Source organism: Alligator mississippiensis, chromosome 9, assembly GCF_030867095.1.
Source record: "Alligator mississippiensis isolate rAllMis1 chromosome 9, rAllMis1, whole genome shotgun sequence".
Classification (NCBI taxonomy): Eukaryota; Metazoa; Chordata; order Crocodylia; family Alligatoridae; genus Alligator; species Alligator mississippiensis.
The window spans coordinates 74,886,343-74,908,712 of record NC_081832.1 but is presented as its reverse complement, the minus strand read 5'-3'; the positions used below and the strand labels follow the sequence as shown (position 1 = coordinate 74,908,712).

Here is a 22,370-nt window from a genome sequence, read left to right as displayed (position 1 = left end):
CCCAGGAGCGAGCTCCTGAGACTATGCCAGGGTGCAGAGGGCAGAGACCCTGCAGAGTCTGTCCCAGCCCGAGGGCAGCCCCATTTCTTGCATGCACATGTGCAACAAGGGGGCAAAGAGCAGTCCCTGCTTTCTTCTGCCCCCAGCTCCCGGGACTGGAGCTGGGCACAGCCAGCCGAGTGGGCAGCAGGGGGAGGAGGTCTGTGCCAGGGCTGTGGGGTTGAGAAGAGCCCATTTCCCCACACATCGGCTCATCCGGGTCCAGGCAGACCCCCTGCCCCTTCTCAGGACACCGCCAAAGTCCCACAGCATTTCCCGCTGCATCCCACCGCTGCAGCTGACACCAGTCCTGGGAATGCCACTGTCCAAGCTGGCCCCTAGCCCATGCCCTCCCCAGCCCACCTGCCAACCCAGCACCCTCCTAGTCCAGCCCGGGAGGCCCCGGGAGCCACTCACCTGCTGTCACTGTCTCATGGATGGAGCTGCGGTCCTGTCCCCAGTGCAACCTGTAGCAGCGGCCCCTGCCAGCCACGTGCAGGCTGTGGCCCGGGGGAGCACCTCCCCGCTGGTCCCCGGGCCAGCGCCTGCCCAGCCCTGCCTCCCTCGGCGCCTGATGCTCCAGGAGACACTGAACAGGAGAGAGGGAGCGGGAGCCTGTGTTTGACAAGCAGGGAGGGGCCTGGCTGCTGTTTATACAAGGCTGGAGCCGCGGATGCTGAGTGCTCCGGCAGCGCAGGGCACTACGGGGACCCCAGAGCAGCTCAGTCACTCACTGCCTTTGTCTTGAGATCCCCTGGGCAAGTCTCTTTCCCCTTCCCTGTGCCTGTCTGCTCGGGGCAGAGAAGTGATTCTCAGCCAGGTGCCCCTGCACCCTGGGTCCTTGCAAGGGTGCCAGGGGGGGCCACACAGTGTCAGCCCCGGGAGGTGCACAGGCATGATCCACACCATCACCCCAGAGATTTCCAACAGGAACTCCCAGTCTTCCAGCCCTGCTGTGGCCTGAGTGCTTTGCAACAGAAAAACATCTCCAGTATTTTTCTGGAGTCGAAAAGTGAGCGTAAACTAAGCGCTGGCGTCATTCGAGTCCAGTCAGAGGTGCCTGGAGTCTGCAAAGGCTCAGATCCACTGGGTTAGCCCAGAGCCTGGCTGGACACACTACTGAGCTAGTCCCCAAGGGCAGGGTGGGTGCAGTTACACCATCCAAGAGTCCATCACCAAGTGGCAGGGCTGCTGCCAGGGCTGGCCCCAGGGCCAGCACAGTATCCTGCAGCCAAAGTGGGGAAAGCAGGGCAGAGCCTGGCTTGCAGTCTGGATGGGGGTCCCTCCCGTGGCAGCTAAGACAGAGGAAGGGCTCCTGCTCCATGGGTTCTGCGGCAGATGCTGTGATTCTGCCTTCCCAGCTGGCCTGGGCGCACAGAGGCACGACAAAGGATGAGGAGGGGACGCAGCATCTACCGGAGAGGCTTGGGCTAGCAAGCATTTTGGGAAGGGGTCACAAAGCACCGTGGGGTGGAGCTGACCGCCTGCTGGCTGCCTCTCCCCTCTGATTGCCTGGAGCCCTGGCACTAAGCAGGTCTTTCCGAGCAGGCAGGGGATGAGAGAAAGCCCAAGCGGGCAGCCAGAAAAGGCACTAGAGACATCCTCCTGCCCCTAAGCCCCTTGCTGAGCCGGGCAGAGTCGTGGCTGTCCCCCAGTGTCCGGGTGTCTGGGGTGGAGTCCAGCCGTCGGCATCCTTCCAACTGCGCAGTGGACCCGCGGTCCTGCTCCACCAGACTGTACCTGGCCTCAGAGCACGGCAGAGGGAAAACAGCACTCAGCAACAACACGGGCTGGAAATGCAGGGAGCAAGGGGCAGCCTTGTCCTGTGCTCGCTGCTCAGAGCTGCTCCCAGCGTAATGGTTTCAGAGTCCTGGGATCCTGCTTGCACCCCTCGGCCAACTCACCAGGCGCTGGCGTGACAGTGTCATCATGAGCTGCTCTGATTGCCAAGGGCAGGGGGCAACAGGGCTGAACCACCCTGTTTGCTTTGCTTTAATACGGCCTTCCTCAGATCTGCCCGCCGCACCCGCCAGCTGTTCCTGCTGCCTGCACGGGATCCCACAGCACACGTCCCTGAGCCCCAGGCTGGCACGTGGCTTACAATTTAAACAGCGTTGTTGCAGGAGGCTCGGGTCTGGGCATGGGGCTCTGGGATGCCTACAGGATGAAGGGGGCACCTGCTTTTTGAGCATAAGCAGCTGGGAAGGCCTCATGGCCTGAACCCCTTTTCCTTCCCACCCCCTGTGGAGTCCCCACCCCCCGTTCCCCGAGGAGTCCTGCTGCGCATGCACTTGTGCACAGCCCTCCTGGTGCAGGGCTGAGCTGCAAAGAGCCAGGAGACTCCCAGCCACACTTGGCAAGGGGTCCCACGCCAGGCTGGGAAGCCCGAGGGGAGGTGCAGTGGCCAGAATGGGGGCATTTCCCTGCCACTCAGACCGATTTGGGCCACATGGCCATGCCATTGAAATGCCCAGCAGGGACGGACCAACTGCAAGCTGCGCACAGGGGGCGCTAGAACCAAGAGCTTCCTAGCCTCCCTTCATGAGGCAGCTGTACCCATTTTACAGACAGGCTGGAGACAAGGAGAGGCATGGAGCCCACAGGCCACTGGGAGCTCAGGCTAGCATCCTGCATGCCAGAGCTGCCTTCCTGCTTCCTTTCCTGGTCAACTCCATTCATAGACTCCCTTGCACAGCTCCTCGCACTCCTGCCTTGCAGCTGCTTTGGCCCCTGCATTCACTCGGTTTAGTGAAGAGCAGGGGCCCCGAAAGGCAACTCCTGCCCAGAGCCTTTGCTTTCGGGCTGGGCAGAGACACCTGCAGGGGCTGCCCTGGGAAACAGCACCCCAGGCCTGGTGCTGGGGATTTCAGCGCAGAGGCAGCTCAGGTGTGTGGGGCTGCAGCTGCCAGCAAATGTGAGCATGGACCCTCCAGCCAGTACAAAGGCTTCCAGACAGTCTTGGGATTCAGTTCATCTGTGCAATGGCCTGTCTCCTTCCCAGACCAGGCAGGCCCCAGCTGAGGGGCCAGCTCCAGGGACCAGCTGCCTGCAAACATGCAGCGGTAGGCGCTCATGGCTCAGGCAGGCGCAGCTGAGAGGAGGCAGGTCTAAGTCAGGAGCTGGCAAGGTGTGCAGGACTGGGCACAGCTCGATGCCCATCCCCTGCAGCCGTGCGGAGGGCTCTGGTTCTCTTCGACCCCTGACAGGTCTGAATTCCCAGGAAGGCACCCAGGCCCGAGCGGAGCTGCCTGCTCTTAGTTACACCCGCTAAGGACCTTGCACCCCGTTCCCTCGCAGTCCTGCCAAATGCACTCAGTCTTGCTGCAGTCAGGGTAGCTGGCGGGGTTACTGGGTGCAGAGCCTGGTGTGCCTGAGCTCCAGCCCCGGCAACTGCCTTGATCCCTCCCCTGGGCAAGTGCCTGGGCTCAGAGCCTCGCCGCTGTGCTGGCGGTTGTTGCTTTCAATTTATATGGTGGCCGCTGACCCAACAGCTTCCGCTAAGGGTCTCTTGTCTTCAAAACAGCTCACCAGGCCCAGGGCTGAATAATCACTGCATCGTCCACTGGAGGCAACCCTCAGGATGCTGCTCAGTGCATAGGTGTAGGCCTGGGTGCTTCGGTGGCCCTGCTTTGACACTGATGTCCTGTGTGACCTTGGGCAAAGCACTTAGCCTCACCTCAATCAAACAGGAGGAAAAAAGACATTGCCCTTCCCCTTTCCTCCCTCCTTGTCCCCTTGTTCCCACAGGCTCTGCTAAGGTGAAAGGGGCTGCAGTGTTCAGGCCCCATGGATTGACACCTCGGCTCCATACTTCTGCTTTCCCCCAATAAAGGCCCTCTGTGTTGCAGTGAGGATCTTTTCCTGGCCAGACCCAGCCCAAAGCTGGCAGCTGCGGTGCCTTGCTGGTTCCCTCCCTGACAGCACTGGGACAAGGCTGTACCAGTTGAGCAGGCTGCCTGGCCCTGGAAGGAGCTCATTGTCCTCCTCCCTTTCCTGCCAGCAACCTCACCCTCTCCCGGAAAGGCATCGGAGCCTTACCTTCCTCCCACTCCCCCGGGCAGCAGACACAGCTGGAAGGAGAGTTGGGGTGACCCTAGAGCCCTAGTCCAGGCTTCCGGGGGGAGCCAGGACCTCAGCTGCTTGCACTGGGGCTTTGTGTTGCAGTCCGTCACCATCTGCAAGCCTGGCCTAGGCCAGAGCAGGAGGAGAATGGCCCGTGGGGTAGCAGCACCTTCCTGGGGGGTGGAAAGGAACAGGCCTGGTGTCCCAAGCAGCTGGGATGGGAGGGAGCTCTGGGTTTGTCCTTCCCACGCCCCTGCAAAGTGAAGGAACGGACATGTCCCAAGCTCTAATGAGCTGGGATAGGCTAATGCCCATTTGGCAGGGAGAGCCTGAGCTGCTTTCCAAGCTGCTGCTCAGGGACCGCTTGCTTCCTATGCGGTTCTCAGAAAGGGTTTCCTCTTGAAACGCCAGGCTGGAGCAGGGAGATGGGGAGCCCGTGGACCACCAGTCCCACTCGAAAGCCTCTTTATGCTGGAGAAGGAGGCAGCAGGTTTCTCCCCAGCGCAAGCCGTGATGGTAACAGTGTGAAACTCATGGAGTAGAAAAGACTTGGCTGTATTGCCAGGCATCTGGGTGCTAGGTAGGAGGGTGGCTTCCCATGTCCGTCGTGGCATGAGCAAGGGGCTGACTCAGTATCTCTTAGCACACGTGTGCTGGCATCTCCTGCATCAAAGGGTCCGTGTCACTGGGAATGAGGAGGTTCCCGGGGCGGCAGGGTATTCTCTTGGGGTGGAATATCCCCTCCCCATAGAGGGAATGGGGCGAGGTCTGGGCAGCGCTAATCCGCATAAGCCCGACACCGCTGCAGATGGAAGTGGTATGTGCTGCCCTCAGCCTCTCTGCCACAAAACAAAGGGAAACCAGGTCAGATTTAATCCAGGGGATGTGCTCAGGCCTAGCCTGCATGGTCCGCTGGAGGTGTGAAAAGATCGCACCCTGCAAGCCTAAACAGCAGATGCCCCAGCTGGACGCAGCTCTGCCCAGGGATGAGGGGCAGCCGGGGCATTCCCTAGGGGCGGGGGCAGTAGCGCTATAACATAGGCATCAGGGTGAGCAAATCACCAGCTCTCTGCACCCCCTGCCTCCAACCTCTCCAGCTTCCCTCCACCCTCCCCTTTCCCCCCGAGCACGCACTGCACCTCCAAACTTGCCACAGTGCTTCTTTTCCCCCATCCCACTCCATCTCCCCACCCATGAAGTTCATGCCTCTTCACTTTTGAGTTGGAAATGCCAAATATTGGCCGTGCAAGGCGCTTCCCCCCTTTAACAACTGCGGGTTGTTATGGTGACGGCTCCAGGAGCAAACACTTGCAAGGATCTTTCAGGAGATTTTGCGATGCTGACAGAGCTCCTTCAGGCGCTGGGCGGGGAGGAGACCGCGGTCCGCGCTCGCTGCTAAATGACAATATCCGTTGTGCTTTTCTTTCTGACGATTGCTCGGGTTGGCGAGTAACTTTGAAGGCTGGTGCCGCGATGCACAACTGCACAAAACACTCAGCTCAGCTCGACACAGGGTGGAAGTCGTTTTAATTACCACCGGAGCGCAGAGCTCAGGCAAAGCTGGGATCCAGAGAGACTTCCCGCAGCGGGGCCTGGCCATGGATGGAGCTCGGCCCCGGCCCTAGAAGCAATGCTAGCCCCAACGAGCAAGTGGAAATGTGAGCGTTTGCACGTGGCAACTTGCACTTGGCATGGATGCAGCCCTGTGCGATGTCCCCCAGCCTGCAGGGTCCTTGGCTTTCTGTGGACCCCCACTCCAGTCAACCCGGTGGCTTTTGTGGCTTTCTGCTGCGGTGAAGTTGCAAATGAATCATTCACTTAACAGACCCGAGGCTTCCACATGTAATACCCAGGAGCACTGTGTACAGCAGAGCTCGGTGGCAACTGCTTATGAACGTAGCAAAAACCCAGCATCAGGCAAGGAATAGCAGCTTTGGGAATGGATGTGCCTGGAGGCTCACGGCTGTGCACCACAAGCGGCTGCAGGAGGGTTTGGGCTGCTCTTAGCCAGACTTGCCTGGCCGGGGCCTGGGTTCAGGAGGGAGCATAGTCTCGGAGCCAGGAGGCCACGCTGCTAGCACAGAGCTGCTTGGGCCAGGCAGGGCCAGATCTGGACTGGGAAGACCAAGGCAAAGCACAGAATCACCCCGAAAACAAGCCGCGGCAGAAACCGCCCCAGCGTCTGCAGCCCCGGGTCAGTCTGGCGGAGGGAGCGTGAGGCTCCGCGTGGTATGCAGACGGAGACGCCTGGCGGCGGGGCCATGCCAGGATGGAGAAGCTCGCTTGTTAATGTGTCACAGCCCCTGGCAGGCTCGCCCACGATGGTTTACACAAGGGTGCAGGGCCAGGCTGGGCAGACGTTGTGCAGGGCTGTTGCAGCTTGGCAGCCCCCCGCCATGTCCCCTGCCCCTTACCCCTGCCAAGGGATAGGCAGAGCTGACCCAGCCCCGCGTTGAGAGCTCCCTTCAAGGTCACTGCCACCCCCACCCCCGTTGGACCTTGCCATCATAGTGTGCTCAGTCACCACTTGTGAGAGCCTTTTATCTAGTCCTGCAGTAAGAAACCCAATGTGGAACAGGATGCAGGCCTCTGCTGCCCCTCCAGCTGCCTGAGGTCAGAGACCCCCTCCCCCTGACCCCCGACTGCTATCCTGCATCTTCTGGCTCTCCCCAGGTTACTCTGCGTCCAGCAGCTGCTGCCGACTCACATGCATGCACCCCTCGGGGGTGCTGGTAACCGTTTGGGGTCCGCTTGAACTCCAGGCCCTGGCAGACAAGCCACGTCACCTGGGGCGGGTGCCTGTCAAGAGCATCTTCCCCCTGGACAGCCCAGGCGGTGCCCAGAGCCTCACCGCAGTTGCTTACACGGATCCCTTATCTCGGACCATTGTTTCATTTCCTGCTTGCTCCCCGTAGCACAGGCAGCTGCAGCAATCAGTAGCTGAGGGCTGTACAATAATCATACAATAATGCAGCTCTGCCGGGTTCTCCGGGCTCCTCGACCCCTTCCAGACCTCCCAGCCTTTCCCCCCCTATCCTCCTTCCCTGGCTGTCAGTGGGGACCCTAAACTGATGCCGTCCTGCTTTTCTGATGGCAAAATTCACACACGCTCTCCCATGCAAAGGGTGGAGCCTTGGCCAGTGCTGTGCATGCACAGTCTACCTCCACGTGGCTCAGGGAGGGGAGGGAGGTGGCTGGAGAGGCCCCTGGCTGCATAGATCAAGTGGCTGGGAATCCCCCATGGACTGGGAAGGATGTGGGTCCTGTTACTGGACTTGTGGCCATGCAGGGCTGTGCTGCGGCTCAGTATCTCAGCACCAGGCTGTCCCCAAGAACTGGCTGGTGCTGTGGGTGGGGGAGAGCGAGCCGAACCCAAGCAGGGTCTGAAAGGGGAGCGAGTTGGCCAGAGGAAGGCACTGCACGGAGACACAGCAAGACACCTTCAGAGAGCTCAGGCATAAAGGCAGAGCCAGAGAAAGAAGTGGAGGAGGAAAGAGCAAGAAGTGAGGCTGGGAGATGGGAGAGGCAGAGGCAGCACCAAAGCAAAGTTATGGCCAAAAAATACCCAGAGGAGCCCCTTCTCTGCACCCTAGGGCAACCAAGGATGCTCGTGGAAGCTTGTGTGTCTCTGATGTAGTTAGTCTATGAGGTGCACCTCTACCCTGCCTTCTGCCCGGTGCCAGACTAACCCAGTGATCAGAGACCTGACAAAGAAAGCCTTGCATTCAAAAGCTTGTCCAGCTTTATCCCAACATTGTAGCTGGTCCGATAAGAGCTATCGCCCTAAGTAATCCTTACCTCCCCAGACATACAAAAAACTAGAACTCTTGGTTCCAAAATTATACCTTTTATTAGACCAACTGGAAAATGGCAAGAAAATTGTCCTTTTCTGCAAGCTTTTGGGATCAAAGTCCCTGCGTCAGGTTCTGGGAAAAGTGTAGATGGTACAAGATGGTAAAAAGTCCCCATAGGTAGGAAATAAACTTCATTTTTGCACAGAGGGAGCTGAAGATGGAAGTCTGTCCCTCTGGGTCCATGAGTGCCCTCCCCAGGACACCCTTGTTTCCCTGCCACCTGATGGCACAGCACTAGGTTATTGGGGGAGACTGTACTAGTTCAACTGCCCTAGCAGCCCCTTGTGACTGTCCCCATGGGGGAGATGTCCAGACACCTGTTGCTACACCGTGCTAGGGATATGCAGCACAAAAGCACCTGCAGGCAGATGCTGGACATGGGCAAGGACGCTTCGCATTTGTGCAGTGCCCTCCATCTGATGAACTCGCTGCCAGCTACAGCTAGGCATCCCAAGCCTGTGTCGGCTGGGCAAGGCTCACCCTGCCATAAAGAGGGAGAGCTGAGGACTGCTCCATAGCTAGGCAGCAAGCAGAGAGCTCATCCCCTGCTCCAGACTTCAAGGTACTGCTCTCATCTGGGCTTCGAGAGACAGGCAATTTGGCACCAGAAGGCAACGAAGCTGCCACTCAGAGGTGGGTGAGATTCAGCGGTGGTTGCTGCAGGGGTCACGAAGCTATGATGCAAGTTAAAGAGATTTGTTCGGTGTGGAGTCGAGTGGAAAGCCAGTGACCTGAGCGCAAAGGGAGGGGCAGCTCCATGCACTGCTGAGCAACCTCCCCGGGGATGGTAGAGAACAGCAGACCCTGTAGTGACGGGCGCTCGTTGGGAGCTTTCTAGTCCTTCCCTCTGCATTGTGAGACCACAGTCACCCCTCTCCCCACAACGGGCACGGTCCCATGGGACCCCCCCGCCTGCCCTCCATCTCCCCTCCCACTCAAATTCGAGCTCACCGAGATTGCAGCAGTAGAGCTCTCCCTCCTGCTACACGGGCCATTTGTTTCCCAAGACTGCATGGGAAATAATTATGAGCTAAACTGCCAGGTGTCTTCCCCCGCCCCTTGCACGCACACAGGATCCCGTTTGCACATGGAGAATCCTGCATTTTGCATGCGCGCACACACATATGCTGGGGTTGTGCACACACAACTAGCTGCACCCACAAGCACCGATGCCGCAGTTAAAAGCGGCCAGGTGGAAATGTGGGCCTGAAGACCTCAGGAAAATATGTCTGGCTAGAGTGGGATTGATTGAGCAACCAGTTAATGACACTGAGGCTGAAAAGACAAAAATAGATAAGAACATTCCCCGAGTTTCTGGCTGATTCTGAAAGGGTCTTTGATAAGCTGCCACTAAAAGAGCAAAGGGAGCTTGGTGTCCAAGGGGGGGGAATAGCTGCGCCCTCATAACTCTGCTCCAGCTGTCACGGAGCAGACGCAATTACAATAATCATCCTGCTTTGTCCCTTTTCTTTTCGTCTGCTTGTTGCATTATGGCATCTGGCTGCTTTTCTGGAGACAACAAAGGCAAAGATTGAGACTGTTGCCGAAATACAATTTTGTAAGTTAATGTTGTTCAATAGAAAGGGCAGGAAAAAACCAAGCCCGTTAGCTTCCCATCTGCCTCCTGCTCCTGTTGAGGAACAACAACGATCATTTTAACAGAGTGGTGCGTCCTGGTCTGACACCATGGACTCGTTTGGGAGATGAACAAGACCCCAGAGCATCGCTGAGTATGTGCAGGCTTTGCCTGAACTAAAGCATCTCACAGGGTCGGTCAGGTTTTGTCTCTAATGCTGATATTCATAAGCCCTTGGAGAGCTGCGAGAGAGCACTCAGCTATGTCTGGTGGCAAATGTGGTCTCTCTGGAGGTGTCATCCCGTGCGCTCATATGTAGTATTGTGGAATCGTGATTATTGGCATGGACTGATAGACCAAGAGCTCGGCATGGAGCCGGAGCAGATGAGCAAACTCAGAGAGAGATGCCCACCGGAGCAGCCTACAGGTGCAACCAGTGGAGCTGGGCAACTCTTTTGTCAGCATCATTTCTCCAAGGCACTTTCACCTCGTCACGATGGAGCAGGGGGTGAACTCCTCCGACTCGGCCACTCTCAGACTGCACCGAGACACGAATGCACTCCTCCTCCTCCGCGGCCTGGCAGCGAAGTCAGTGCTGGGGCTGCAGCTCATCCCCCTGGCTGTGACGAGCCAGATAAGGATGCGTTTGCCCTCTCTGGGTGCGAGGTGTCCACCCAGCTCACACGCCAATGCTGACACTGGAGCATGTCAGCACATTTGCAACGGGCACCTGCTCCGTGCGGGGAGGAGGCCTACACCTCATTCGTTTATCAAGCAAATGAACATCAGCAGCAACCTCGCATGATGCACATAGTCCTGAGCAGTGCGAACGCTGTGGAGGGGAGGAGGCTGCATCTCCCGCTTCCAGCTAATCTCTCTCCACCCCCAGGTGTGAACGCCCCTCTGATTTTTTTAAGGGTCCAGATGTCCCACTTGCCCAACCACCCTTTCCCCTGCAATCCCGCTGTTCCTGGGCGGGGGAGGGCTCTGTGTGGCAGCCTTGCAGACTGAACCTGAAGGCGGGCGCGCTTGTATGAACCCCAGTGCAGAGGGCCGGCAGTGGGGTGCAGGGGCACCGCCCAGACACGCAGTCCGAGCACGAGCTCGTGTTTCCCCAGGGCTCGCGCTGCAGCATCCCGGGACCCCTCGCGCCTCCCGCCTCGAGTCCAACGCCAGGCTCCGGCCAAGGCAGCGCCACGTGCCGCGCGCTGGGCGGGGGCGCGCATGCGCACACCGCCCCGGGCGCCTCCCGCTGGGTGTCCCCGTGGCGCGTCACGAGCGGGGGCCCCGGGGGGGGCGGGGCGGGCTCGGATTGGAGCAGCCGCGCGTCACTCCGCGGGGAGGGGCGGGAGCAAGGGGGCGGGGCGAGGAGTTGGACTACGGCCGGCGGGACGGAGCTGAGCGGTAATGGGTGTGCAAAGCTGGGGGTGTGCAAGGCAGGGGGTTGTAAGGTTGTTGGGGGTGCAAGGCAGGGGGTGCAAGGTTGGCAAGGGGTGCAAGGCAGGGGGGTGCAAGGTTGGGGGTGCAAGGCTGGCAGGGGGTGTAAGGCTGGAGCAAGGTGCAAGGCGAGGGGGGGCAGGGCAGGGCAGGGCAGGCGGTGGGAGGGAGGCCCAGGGCTGTGCAGGGGGATTGCAGCCGAGCCAGGCCGGGCGGCAGGCGGTGCGGGGTGCTGGGGTTGGGACGTCCCATTCCCTCGTGCGGGCACTGGGCAGCCCCACTCCCCAGCCGGGCCGGGCCGGGCCGGGCCGGCCAGGGTTGTGCTGGGCATCGGGGTCCCCGCGAGGCCGGCTGCTCGGGGCTGTGTCCTGCTGACATGGAGAGGAAGTGAAAGCAGCTCCGCGCAGCTGGCCTGGACTCTGGACTCTGGACTCTGCCCTGCAGCGAACTGGGGCCCGGCCCTGCGGGAAGTCCCTCGCCCGCCAAGCCCGGAGGCGCGGCGCTGGGTCCCAGCACAGTCTCCCCCGAGCGCCCGGCCGGGCCTGGCAGTGGCCGAAGCGGGCGGGGGGGCGCTGGGTCGGGTGCCCGCAGCAGCAGAGAGGGGGCTCTGGGGGCTCGTTCGGAGGGGGCTACAGGCAGGTGTCTGCACGCAGGCATGGCGGGCCGGGGCACGGAGCAGAGCCTGCTGGAGGAGCTGACCTGCGCCATCTGCTGCGACCTCTTCACGGAGCCGGTCATGCTGGAGTGCATGCACCACTTCTGCAAGGGCTGCATCCAGGCCCACTGGCAGAGCAGCCAGCACCCGCCCTCCTGCCCCCAGTGCCGCAGGGAGATCCCCGGCCGCACCTTCCGCACCCCCTACCTGGTAGCGGGGGTGGTGGAGAAGGTGCGGCGCTACGGCCTCCAGGAGCACCGGAGGCAAATACAGGTGAGCCACGGCGCCAGGCCCGGGTGCTGTGCCCGCCCGGTATCCCTCCCACCTGTTTCCAAGCCAGGTTCATTTAGCTGTGAAATCGCCTCCCTGTCCGTACTCTGTGCAGAGGGCAGCACTGGCTCCCCAGTGCCCTTTCTAGCCCCTGGCATGTTACAGACTCAAGTTCAGCTTTTGGGCGGCTGCTCCTTGTCGTGCATGGCTGCACCGGCTGTTTGCGTGCAGCGCAGGGCCCGTGTGTGCTAGGTGCCACGTAACTAAGAGATAGGGGAGTTTCTGCCCCCGCCTCTTCCAAGCAAAGGCTTGTCAGGCCTTCTGTAACAGGCAGCCTGAGAGCGGGGTGATGGGACCGTTGTGGTCTCACACTGTGGTTTCACACTAGCATGTACAAAACGTAGGCCCCAGCGCACGTTCACATGAAAGCTGCTTAGAAACTAGGTACAAGGTTGTTGCACATCTTCAAGCACTATCTTTGTAGTGGGTTGGTTTTCTTTATAGTTGGGTGGACGCATTTATGGCGTGATGATTCCTTTGCACATGTGCCCAGTCTACTTTAATGATCACACAATTCACTGGTTAGTTATGCCATACTTTGCACATGTGGCTGGCCTTACTTTGCAAGTGTGACTGGTCTAAATTTATTGTGTGGTTAACCAGTTAATTGTGTAATATGTAGTGAGGGCCTTTGTTCCCAAAACACGCACTTTCCCACAACGTCTTTTTTTTTTTTCTCCTGCACCTGGACAGCTGCCTCTAGAGTCAGTGCTGTGTACAGGGCTGCTGCTCTGTTAGAGAGCTTTGTGCTACTCTGCTTGTTTTGTATTCATAGAAACAGCTTGAAGATGCGCTGCAAGCTCACCAGAGAGAGATGGAGCGCCGTGTGCGTACGAAGCATGCGGTGGAGGAGGATATCTGCAGCCTGACGGTAAACCCCTGCTCCTAGTGCTTCCTGCATAGACCGAGCAGTGCCGTTGGCTTGGCTGAGGGAAGGGTGCTAGCAGGGTGGTGGGTGTGTGGCTGGAGAAGCACTCCGGGGGGCCTGGCAGTATCCTGCTTCGCTGCTCTTTCTGGCCTGTCTGCAGGGCAGGTTAGATGCAAGATCCCTGGAGGAAAGAAAAATGAAGAGGGATTTATTTATTGGTAGCGAGTCAGCTGAGGGATCTGACAGACCTGGCCAACAAGCAGACTTGCAGCTGAATGTCCTAGGGCTGCTCTTTTTTTTTTTTTACGTCGAGTATCTTTAGATCACGAGCAACAGACTAAAGTCGGGAAAATAAAGAGAGCTGCTGCAGGGGCGGCAGAAAAGGCTCCTCTGCCAAGATAACAATCAATCTGCTGAGATGCCTTTTCAGAAAGGCAGATAAAGAGCTCTAATCGCAGCACTTAGAGACAGCGCTGGGTAATTACTGAGGAGTGCACAAAGCCAGCAAAAGGCTCTGGGACTTTGGGAAAATCCAGATCGTCTCTCTCCTGCGACGTTCTTGAGCAGGTGGATCCGTCTCACTCAACTAAACCACGTGGCGCGGGTTTGTGGGGAATGGTACCTCGAACCACATGGATAGCGCTGCGGGTAACAGCTGTGTGCACGTCCGCCTGATGCAGATTTAGTCGAGATTGCCAGTTCAGTGCTCTGTAAAAGCCAAAAGAGGAACTAGGTGGGAAACCGGAGTGAAATGTCCCATATGCTTACCCCAAATTGTTATCCGCTTAGTATTCAGAGGGTGTTTCAAGAAACCCAGTGTCGTGTACTTGTTACCGCAGGCCCTTGCCAGAATCTGCGGCAGGTCTGGATTTGGGGTGCGAGAGATGCTGGGCTTTTGACTGCAAGGTGTTTGGTGCGACCAGAGAGCAGCCTGTTTCTGAGACAGCACAGACGCTCGGCCTGCTTCTAACCCGTTGGAGAGGACCTGGTCCTCAGGGACATGCCGAAAACTAGTCCAGTGACACTGAGCTTTAGGAAGGAGACTTTTGGGAGCTCGTCGAGAAGCCTCTTGGACTTAGTGCCGTGGCCACTTGTGCAATGGTAACAGGCTGGAAAAGGGGGATGTGAAGCTTCAGACAAGGGAGAGGAGAGAAACTGCTAAGGCTAAATGGTTCAAGAAGCTCTTCAGATCCCACAGGTATTCTTCAGACAAAGGAAGCTTGGCAGAAAGAAGAAAATTGAAGATGGCCACTGAAAAGCAAATGCTCAGAGATACAGGAGCAGATAACTTTTTTACGTGTAGCACTAGCAGGAAACCAGGACCGAGGTGTGTAGGCCTGGTGACCCAGCTGAGCACATCTTTCCATCTATCTCCAGCACATTGATATCTTAGGCTTCTTGGGTACAGATCCAGAGGTATTCGGGGACTTAGGTGTCAGGAGAGGGTGCTAGAAAAACCAGAACTCAAGCAGTGTATTTCCCTTAATTGTAAGCTCCTTGGGGCAGACCCTGCCGCTTTCTTCCCTTTTTGCAGCCCCTGACACACGATCCATGCCCAAGAAGCGCAGTGACGGAGCAAGGAGCAAACAAAACCTGTTGTGAATTCAGATGTGGCTGCGAGTCGGAAGGAAGTGGAGCATGAATAAATGGCCAGTTCTCCTCCTGGAGAAGGATCAGCAGCGGGGGAGGCTCGCTGCTGTGTGCGGCAGTGAAGTGGAAAAGGGGCTGAGCAGGGAGGTAGCAGAATCTGCCGCCAACATAAAATTGCGTCGATGAGGGGAGCCAAAAGGCCACAGTAAGTCACTGCGGTTCCCCTGGAGCCAGTGAGAGCAGGCCACGTGAGGCAGAGCACAGGCAGGGCTGACGCACACAAACAGCATAATTGCCCGATGGAAGGAGTCATTTAGATTTTAAATTAATTGTAATCTCCCGGGACAAAGCCACAAAGCTCGTTTAGAGATACTTGACAAAGACCTCCATACAGCGTGTGGCAGCCGCCACCCTAAAGAATAAGAGAGAAATAATGAGACCATTACGAGGCCATTATAGAAATTGGTGGTGCGTCCTCTACCTGGAATTCTGCATTCAGCTTCGGTTGCTTCATTTAAAAGAGATGCAGCAGAAATGGAGGTGATGGAGACGGACAAGGAAAACAATTATGGGCCTGGCAGAGCCCCCCCATCCAGGACTGAAGAGCCTGAAAAATGAGGTCTGTTCAGTTTAAAGAAGGGGAATGGAGAGAGACAAGTAGGGGATGCGACTGAGGTGTGTCACCTCCTGAAGGCCACAGAAAGAGCGAGTAGATGAATCCACTTATCCTTTCTCACAGTGCAGGAAGAAGGCTGCGCTGGGTGACAGTGAAAACCAGGGCACTTCAAACCTGAGAAGCAATAATGCCGTGCCCATTTCACAGTTATCCTCCAGGACAAGCTGCTGTGAGAGCATGTGCCTGTCCTGCCTCCAAGTTGCTCTGAGCCCAGCTGAGCTGCAGCTCGGGGTCTCAAGATTAGGCACAGCCTTTTCAAAAGCTCCGAGGTGACTTAGGAGCCTAACGTCCATTTTTATTTTGGGAGCTTGGGAGGCAAAGTTGCTGAAGGACGCTTGCAAATCTTACCCTGTAGGTTGGAGGTAGGTTGGTAACAAGCTGGGAGCAGCGACCTTTGAGTGTCAGAGAGGCTGTTGGAAGAGGTTAATTTTAGCAGCTTCCGTGTCTGCGTCGTTCTGGGAAACTGGCCACAAAATAGGGCTGAGAGGGCCTCTAGCCACTCGGGCTTCCCTCCCTTCCCTAGCTGCGTTGTACTAATCCCTCTACATGCTGTTGCAAAGGTGGCTGTGCTGGCCCTTCTTTTGAGTCTGAATCCACAGGAGCCATTTGGCCTAGAGCAAACACCGAGCGGGGATGAAGCCAAGCCAACACCTGGCAGTCGTACCAGTTCAGTATGTTGCTTTGGAGAAGACAGGCCACCTAGGAGAGCAGGGAAGGGAGCTGAACTCTGCCCAGGGACTACTGACCACTTTGCTTCCGTCTTAATCACTTCACCCGATTCACCCTGAGGCATCTTGTTCTTTTAGGGCATGGAGAGCTTCCAGCTCAGCTGAGTCCTCCTGCTCCTATAACACCAAGTAATGACCTCCAGGAGCCCAGGGCTTGTAGATCTGATCTCTGCCATGGCCCCTGCTAAACACTCAGCAGTGGCTAACTAGTGACCCTGCCAGTCACACTGGCTGCCGTCTGCTGATGGCCTCCTCCTGCCTGTTCCCTGGGTGCACCTGTTATGTCTCATGTTCATAGGTAGCGAGTACTTTGGGACCATCGGTACATAGCTACAGCATCACAGCTCTGTGCATGTCTGTTGAGACTCAGGGCTGTATTCTGAACTAAGGTATTTAGGGACTAATATTTTTAATACAGAGATGCAAGTAATTGCTGGGTCTGGGCCTAGCAGAAACCGCCTGCAACAGTTTTCAATGTATTGAAAGTTTGGATATGGGAAATGGCTGGAACCAGAAGCTGCGTGGCCAGGCAGTCCATCCGAGTAGCTGAAGCGGCCAGTTTGAGTTGCTTTGCGCAAGGGGAAATGGGCTGCCTTTGCCCTCTCTGTGGTCAGCATAGCTATTCTCCACCTGCCCATTGTCCAGAAACATGTGTTAGCCCCAAAGAGAGCTTGCTTCTGGGCCACTACGTTAGCCGGCAGCTAATGCACTGCGCAGGGGAATGCAGCCCCGTAGTCCTAACGTCAGCCGCACGGGTCGCATGTCTCAGCTGTGTAGGCAGGAGCTGCGTGTTGGTGAGATCATGGCCTGATTCTGGGGAGCAGGTGTTAAATAATATGGAGCTGCAGACTGGAAAACCATTGGAGTGGGTGGGGGGAACGTGGTGACAGTCAGCCTTTAGTCTGGCTTCTTCCTGCATAAGGTTGTTCCATATTCACCAGGCTGTGTGGGCCCTGTTTTAAAGGACGTCTGTGGAAATGGGTGCCTTGGGCAGCCAAAGCCCTGCAGCTGTAGTGTTGCCTCTCTCCCACCCTCCTTCCCAGAAATTCTGATCGCACCTGAAACCCTCGGGAGGGGGAAAAACAAGTGGGTCTATGAACATGCTGCAACTCAGTCTCCATTTTCCCCCTTGCTCATGCCCCTCCAAGCCCTTTCATGGTGTCTTGCGGCTTTTTGCCTCTCGCAGAAAGTCTCTGGGGAGCTGCACGCTAAGATCCAGGCGGAGTTTGAGCGACTTCGTCAGATCCTGGTGGAAGAGGAGAGAGTGGTGTTGATGGAGCTGGCCAAAGAGGAGGAGGAGTCGCTGGTGAGGCTGCAAGGGGACATCTGGCAACTGGAGAATGGGATCCTGGAGCTGGAGAGGAACATGGAGTGCATACAGCAAGCCCTGCATGAATTGGGCGATGTGGCACTGGTGGAGGTGAGTGTCTGGCCAGTGCTTGCCAAGAAGCCCGGGCAGGGCACTGGGATGTGGGGGAAGCGGGAGAGCAGGAAATGGATCATGCTGTAGCAAGGCCCAGGGCTTGGTGCACCTGCGCCCGAGCAGAGGCAGAGCAGGCAGGGTCTAGTTCCACATCCCTCGTGTTTTTTCCACATCAGCCATTGCCACAGGGCATAGGGGGGCTGTAGATGGGAGCCAGGGGGTGGTTTGCAAGGCTGTTTCTTGGCAAAGATGCCATCTGTGCCGGGAGACATCCAAGGATACTTGGCCTGTGGGAAAGGTGTCGTGAGTCGCCTCCCTTCTCCCTGGGAATCGGGTCAGGTTCCTACAGAGACCTCTCCCGCCTGGCACCAGGTTTTGGGAGCATCTCTCCTCAACTCCCAGCCTTTCCACGTCCCCTTAACTTCTGCCCAGGCAGCCGGGCTGACCCCTCCCTGCCAGTGCCTAGCTGTCCTGGCATCCCTTCCTTTGCTGTGTGCCTGAGTGCAGGGCAGCGTTCATTGGGGCAGCGGTAGGAATGAAGGCTGATGGCTGTTTAATTTTCTCTGCTTCTTGTTGCAGGTGGAGAGCTTGGAGATCAGGTACGTGCCTGGCATGAAATGCGCTGCGTCCCTTTTCACGAGTTTCTTATCTCCCCTCTTTGCCTGGGCTGGTGATGCACAGGGGAGGGGCCTTATCTCTGTAAGTTTTTTTTAAAGCATTGCAAATTATCTGGCGAGCTGCTGGTGCGGAATCAGCCAAGGGTGGAGGGAAGATGCAGCCCCCGGCCAGGGCTGGGTGATCTCTCTGGCAGTGCACAGTTCCCAGGGCGGGGGCCAGGGGGCTTGGGAATGGTGTCACAGGCAGGGATTGCATGCCAAGGGGGAAGTGGAAGGTGTTTTAAATGCAAGAGCTAAAGCAGGAGGCCCCATTCAGTAGCTCTGGCTCTTGTCCTCCCTGCTGCCACCTCTCTGTGAGCCTGTCAGCGCTTGGCCTGGCTCACAGGAGAAGGGTTCTGTTGCAAAATGGATCTTGAGCCCCAGGCGGCAGCCCGCCCCCCCGATCACCTTCAGAAACGCAGCTCGGAGCAGCCTTCAGGCTCACGTGGGATCGTGGCAGCTGTCAAAGGGAAGTGTCTGTGCCTTGGAGCGGCGCTATAAGAACAGCTGCCACCAGAGCCTGGCAGTCGCCAGCGCCCCTCTGTATATGTCCCAGTTATCTCTCACGTGCCCTGAATGCTGCTCCCCCGCAGACTGCCCTGCCCTTCGAGACCAGTCACTACCAAAGCCGGTCCAGTGACTCCCTTCTAGGCCAGGGAGCAAGGCAGAGGGAGCGGGCGACACTGCCATCAGGTTGTTGCATCCTCTTGCCTTTCCTGGGGGGCTCCTGTCCTGCCAGCTCCACTCCCTTGGTGCCTGCAGAAGCCTCAGTCTGTGGAAATATTCCCCCCCACCCCGCCACGTCCAGGGTCCTGGCTTCAACCTGCTATGCCCACCCCCCAACTCGCTCTGTCTGCACCGTGCCTCACTCCAGCCCCTTCCCTCTGCCAGGCCCTTGGTGCGTGTAGAGGCCCCACCTTCCTTTGATGCCGACCGCCTCCGAGACCAGTACAGCGGCCCCCTGCAGTACATCTTCTGGAGACGGATGCTGCCCTCCATATCCCCTGGTGAGTCTGACACTGGGCAGGGCCCCGGCAGGGGCGAGGGGGTGGCAGGGGTGCCTGGACGAGGCAAAGCTAAAGGGAGCTGATGTGCACAGCACCCTGACAAACACTCATCCTCCATCCTAGCTCCTGCCCCACTGACCTTCGACCCCGAGACAGCACACCCCAACCTGGTGCTGTCTGAAAACCTGAGGGCAGTGACGGAGAGCAGGACCCCCCAGCCTGTCCCCAGCAGCCCCAAGCGCTTCCAGAAGTGTGTAAATGTGCTGGGGTCTGAGGTCTTCGCAGCCGGGAGCCACTACTGGGAGGTGTGGGTGGGCGGCAAGACCAAGTGGGACCTGGGCGTAGCAGCCGAGTCGGTGGACCGGGCGGCCAAGGTGAAGCTGTGTCCTGAGAACGGCTACTGGTCCCTTCGCCTGAGGAACCGCACAGAATACTGGGCCGCCGCCACGCCCTGGGTGCGCCTCTACCCCCCACGCCGCCTGCGCAAAGTGGGGGTGCTGCTGGACTGCCAGGCAGGTACGGTGGCCTTCTACAACGCTGAGGACATGGCCCACCTTTACACCTTCCGCCGGGTTGCCGCCCCCAGGCTCTGCCCCTTCTTCAGCACCTGCTTCAGCGATGGGGGGCAGAACGCAGAGCCCATGAGGATCTGCCACCTGGCCCTGTAGGACTCGGGCTGCTCCCTCTTGAGCCAGGGGGAGGGCAGCATGCGTGGGACCGGGGGCACCGGTGACTGACCGAAGAGCTGCCCAGGTGGGGGCTCCTTCATGCTGCTGTCGCTGAGGCTTTGCCATGTGTCTGTGTCTTGGATGCCACTGGTCCCAAGCCGAGCCCATGGGGAGGGCAGCAGTAATCCTGACTGGCCCCTGCTCCCCCATCAGTGCGGGCTGGGCAGTGCTGGGTGCCTGGTATACCCCGCTGCTCCACCACGTGCCCAGACCCACACAGGCTAGGGATGGCCCTAGATCTGCCAGTTTACCCTGAGCCAGCCCCTCCTGCCCAGAGGGCAGAGCTGTTAGCTGCTGGACTACGGCAGTGGCATCTTGTTGGTGCCAACATGCCCCTCAGGTGCAGGGGGAAGACTCAGCCCCTTGCTGCAGCTGCAGAAGCGAAGCAAGGCTGTCGCACCCGCTCCCGGTGCCTGCTCAAGCTGAGTGCAAGGCCTCTTCCACCCTGCCCAGTGCTATCCCCTGCCTCGTGCAAGGTGGAGAGAGGGGGGGAGCTGTGCTGAGGAATCTGCAAACTTGCTTCATGGCAGCACACGGCACCCTCCCCTGGGGCATAGGGCCTGGTGCTGCTGCCAACCTGCTAGTGGGACCTTCGCACCTCAGTTTCCCCAGCTGGAGATCAGTGGAAGGAAGCAGGCTGGTGCAGCGCTGAGACTCCTGGGGGCTGGCCTCTTTCCAAGTAAAGACTTAAATGAGCTGTGCTCGTTCAGGGCCTTGGCCTGCACTCCCCTGTGTTGTGTGGAGCCAGGGCATTTCCAGTCCTGGCTCTGGCGAGTGTGGGGAGAGGGGCAGGAGCAGCCCTGCAGCAGGAGGTGGAGCGCCCAGCCAGAGATGTCTAATGCACAAGGCCCCTGGTACAGCAGAGCACGGCCGCCTCTGCTGCACCTGTATCGCCCACAGACCCGCCTTTGGGCTCCAGCACCAGACCCGACTCTTCAGCCCTTCCTCTGCGGTGCCAGGCCAGGGCAGGCCAGGAGAGGGCACCCTCCACCCAGCCAAGGTGTCCACGACGGGGCTCCTAGCAGCAGGTGATGGATGTGTTGGCTCCCGGCTCCTACCCCTGCTGTGCTCCCTGCTGCCTTGCCATTAAAGCTCAGAAGCAGACTGTGCTGTCATCGCCTTGCTCCTCTGTCTTGGGCGGTCGAAGGGAGACCTCAACACCAGGCTGCTGGGGCAGGGAGGAACCCCCTGGATTTACTGCCTTGCAGTGCTATTCCTGATTCACCCTCTGCTTTGGGCTGGGCTCTGGGGCCGCTCGGTGAGAAGGGAGGGAGATGGGGTTGTCTGTGGGTGGGGGGTCCTGCAGCCAGGTGACTGGCCCTGGGTTAGGGAAGACTGGTGCTGCATGCCCCATGTCCAGGGCCCAGTGCCGCAGGGTCTGAGCAGCAAGGTTGCTTGCATTCATGCTACCCATGGCTCCCAGCTCCTCCCTGCAAGTGGCTGCTACCCCCAGCTGGGAGAGCTCCCCTTGGAAAACTGGCCAGCTGCTGGGACTGCATTAACCTTTTGTTGCCGCCTTCCTTTGCTTTTGTCCAGGGCCTTGTAAAACGAGCTCCACCTGGGAGCATTTGCAGCCGGACTGCCTGAAGGAGGGGGGGGCAGCATGATGCATGCTCCGGTAGAGCAGGGCCCCGAGACCGTCACCTCGGCCTGACAGGAACCCGGGCTCTTCCTGGCGTCTCCCCTCGCTCCCCGCAGACAATGCCACTGCTTTGTGTTGCACCTTGGGTCCCAGCTGCTTTCTCAGCCGCGCTTCGGTAGCACATAATGAACAATGGCGGGGGCAGGGGGAGACGGACGGGCAGGAGGGAGGCCTATTTGTTACAGTCCTGGTGGGCCTGGGTCCCAGACAGACGGACAGGAAGCAGGCTCAGCAATGCACTTGTCTAAGACTGCTTTAGGGTTTTGGTCTGCCGGTCCCGATGGCAGGCTGCCCCTTCTAGCCTTCCTACTGGCCGCTCGGGCATTGCCTGTTGCCGCAGGCCTCGGTATTCCTGCACGCGGTGTCTGTGCTGGTCATCTTCCTCCAGACTCGGCTTCTGATGGTGTCTTTGGTCAGAAGAGGAAACGAATTGGGTCTCTTGTTTCTGGCCGGCACAGACCCAGAGTCCCTGCCCACGATGCGTCCGAGCAGGTTCGACATGGGCTCCAGCGGTATCCACACCTCTGCCTTTGCTGTTTCTCAGTGGCAGCTCTAAGGAAGGCACCTGGCGCTGCCGTCCCTCCGGGCGCTGCGTTCTTGCTCCTGCTTTTGCCTCTGGGGAACTGGCTGTGTCCCCAGCTGGCTCAGCCCTGGCCCTGCCGGCCGCCCTCCAGGAGGGGATCCAGGCCATGCTGGCTGGAGCGGGGTCTCAGACCTGAGAGATGAGGGTGCTGCCCTGGCTCAGCCACCCATGGCATGCTGTAAGGTCAACGCCGATGCTAAAGCCAATGCAATATCATGTGGCCTGAGGGCTTGGACAAAGCCTGTGGATTCCTGTTCCTTGGACATTCAGTTTCTAGCTTGTTACATGGGCTGGACACTGACCGCCTGGCCCGTTTATCAATGGAGTAGCTTGGGGCCGAGGGTGTCCGTTGGCACGGTCTCCATACCCGCCTGGCTGTGTCGGCACGGGCAGGGAAGGGGCCGAGAGGACACCTGGGGAGTTGGGCACGGGTCAAGGGGCTCTGTGCAGCCAGGGGGATTAGTGGAGGGTTGGTGGATGGTGGGATAGTCCTCTTGCCCAGGGCAGCTGGGCTTT

At 58.6% G+C, this 22,370-nt stretch overlaps 1 protein-coding gene across 1 annotated transcript; it reads left to right on the top strand.

Annotated features, from left to right (window-relative positions):
- Nucleotides 1-10,882: 10,882 nt before the first annotated feature.
- Nucleotides 10,883-20,733, top strand: LOC102568749 (zinc-binding protein A33). The gene is made up of 7 exons (XM_006275379.4): nucleotides 10,883-10,935; nucleotides 11,622-11,896; nucleotides 12,729-12,824; nucleotides 17,002-17,235; nucleotides 17,818-17,837; nucleotides 18,786-18,901; nucleotides 19,025-20,733. Exons 2-7 carry the CDS (start codon nucleotides 11,624-11,626, stop codon nucleotides 19,567-19,569), a joined length of 1,284 nt encoding a protein of 427 aa, XP_006275441.1. The 5' UTR covers nucleotides 10,883-10,935; nucleotides 11,622-11,623; the 3' UTR covers nucleotides 19,570-20,733.
- The last annotated feature ends 1,637 nt before the right edge of the window (nucleotides 20,734-22,370 follow it).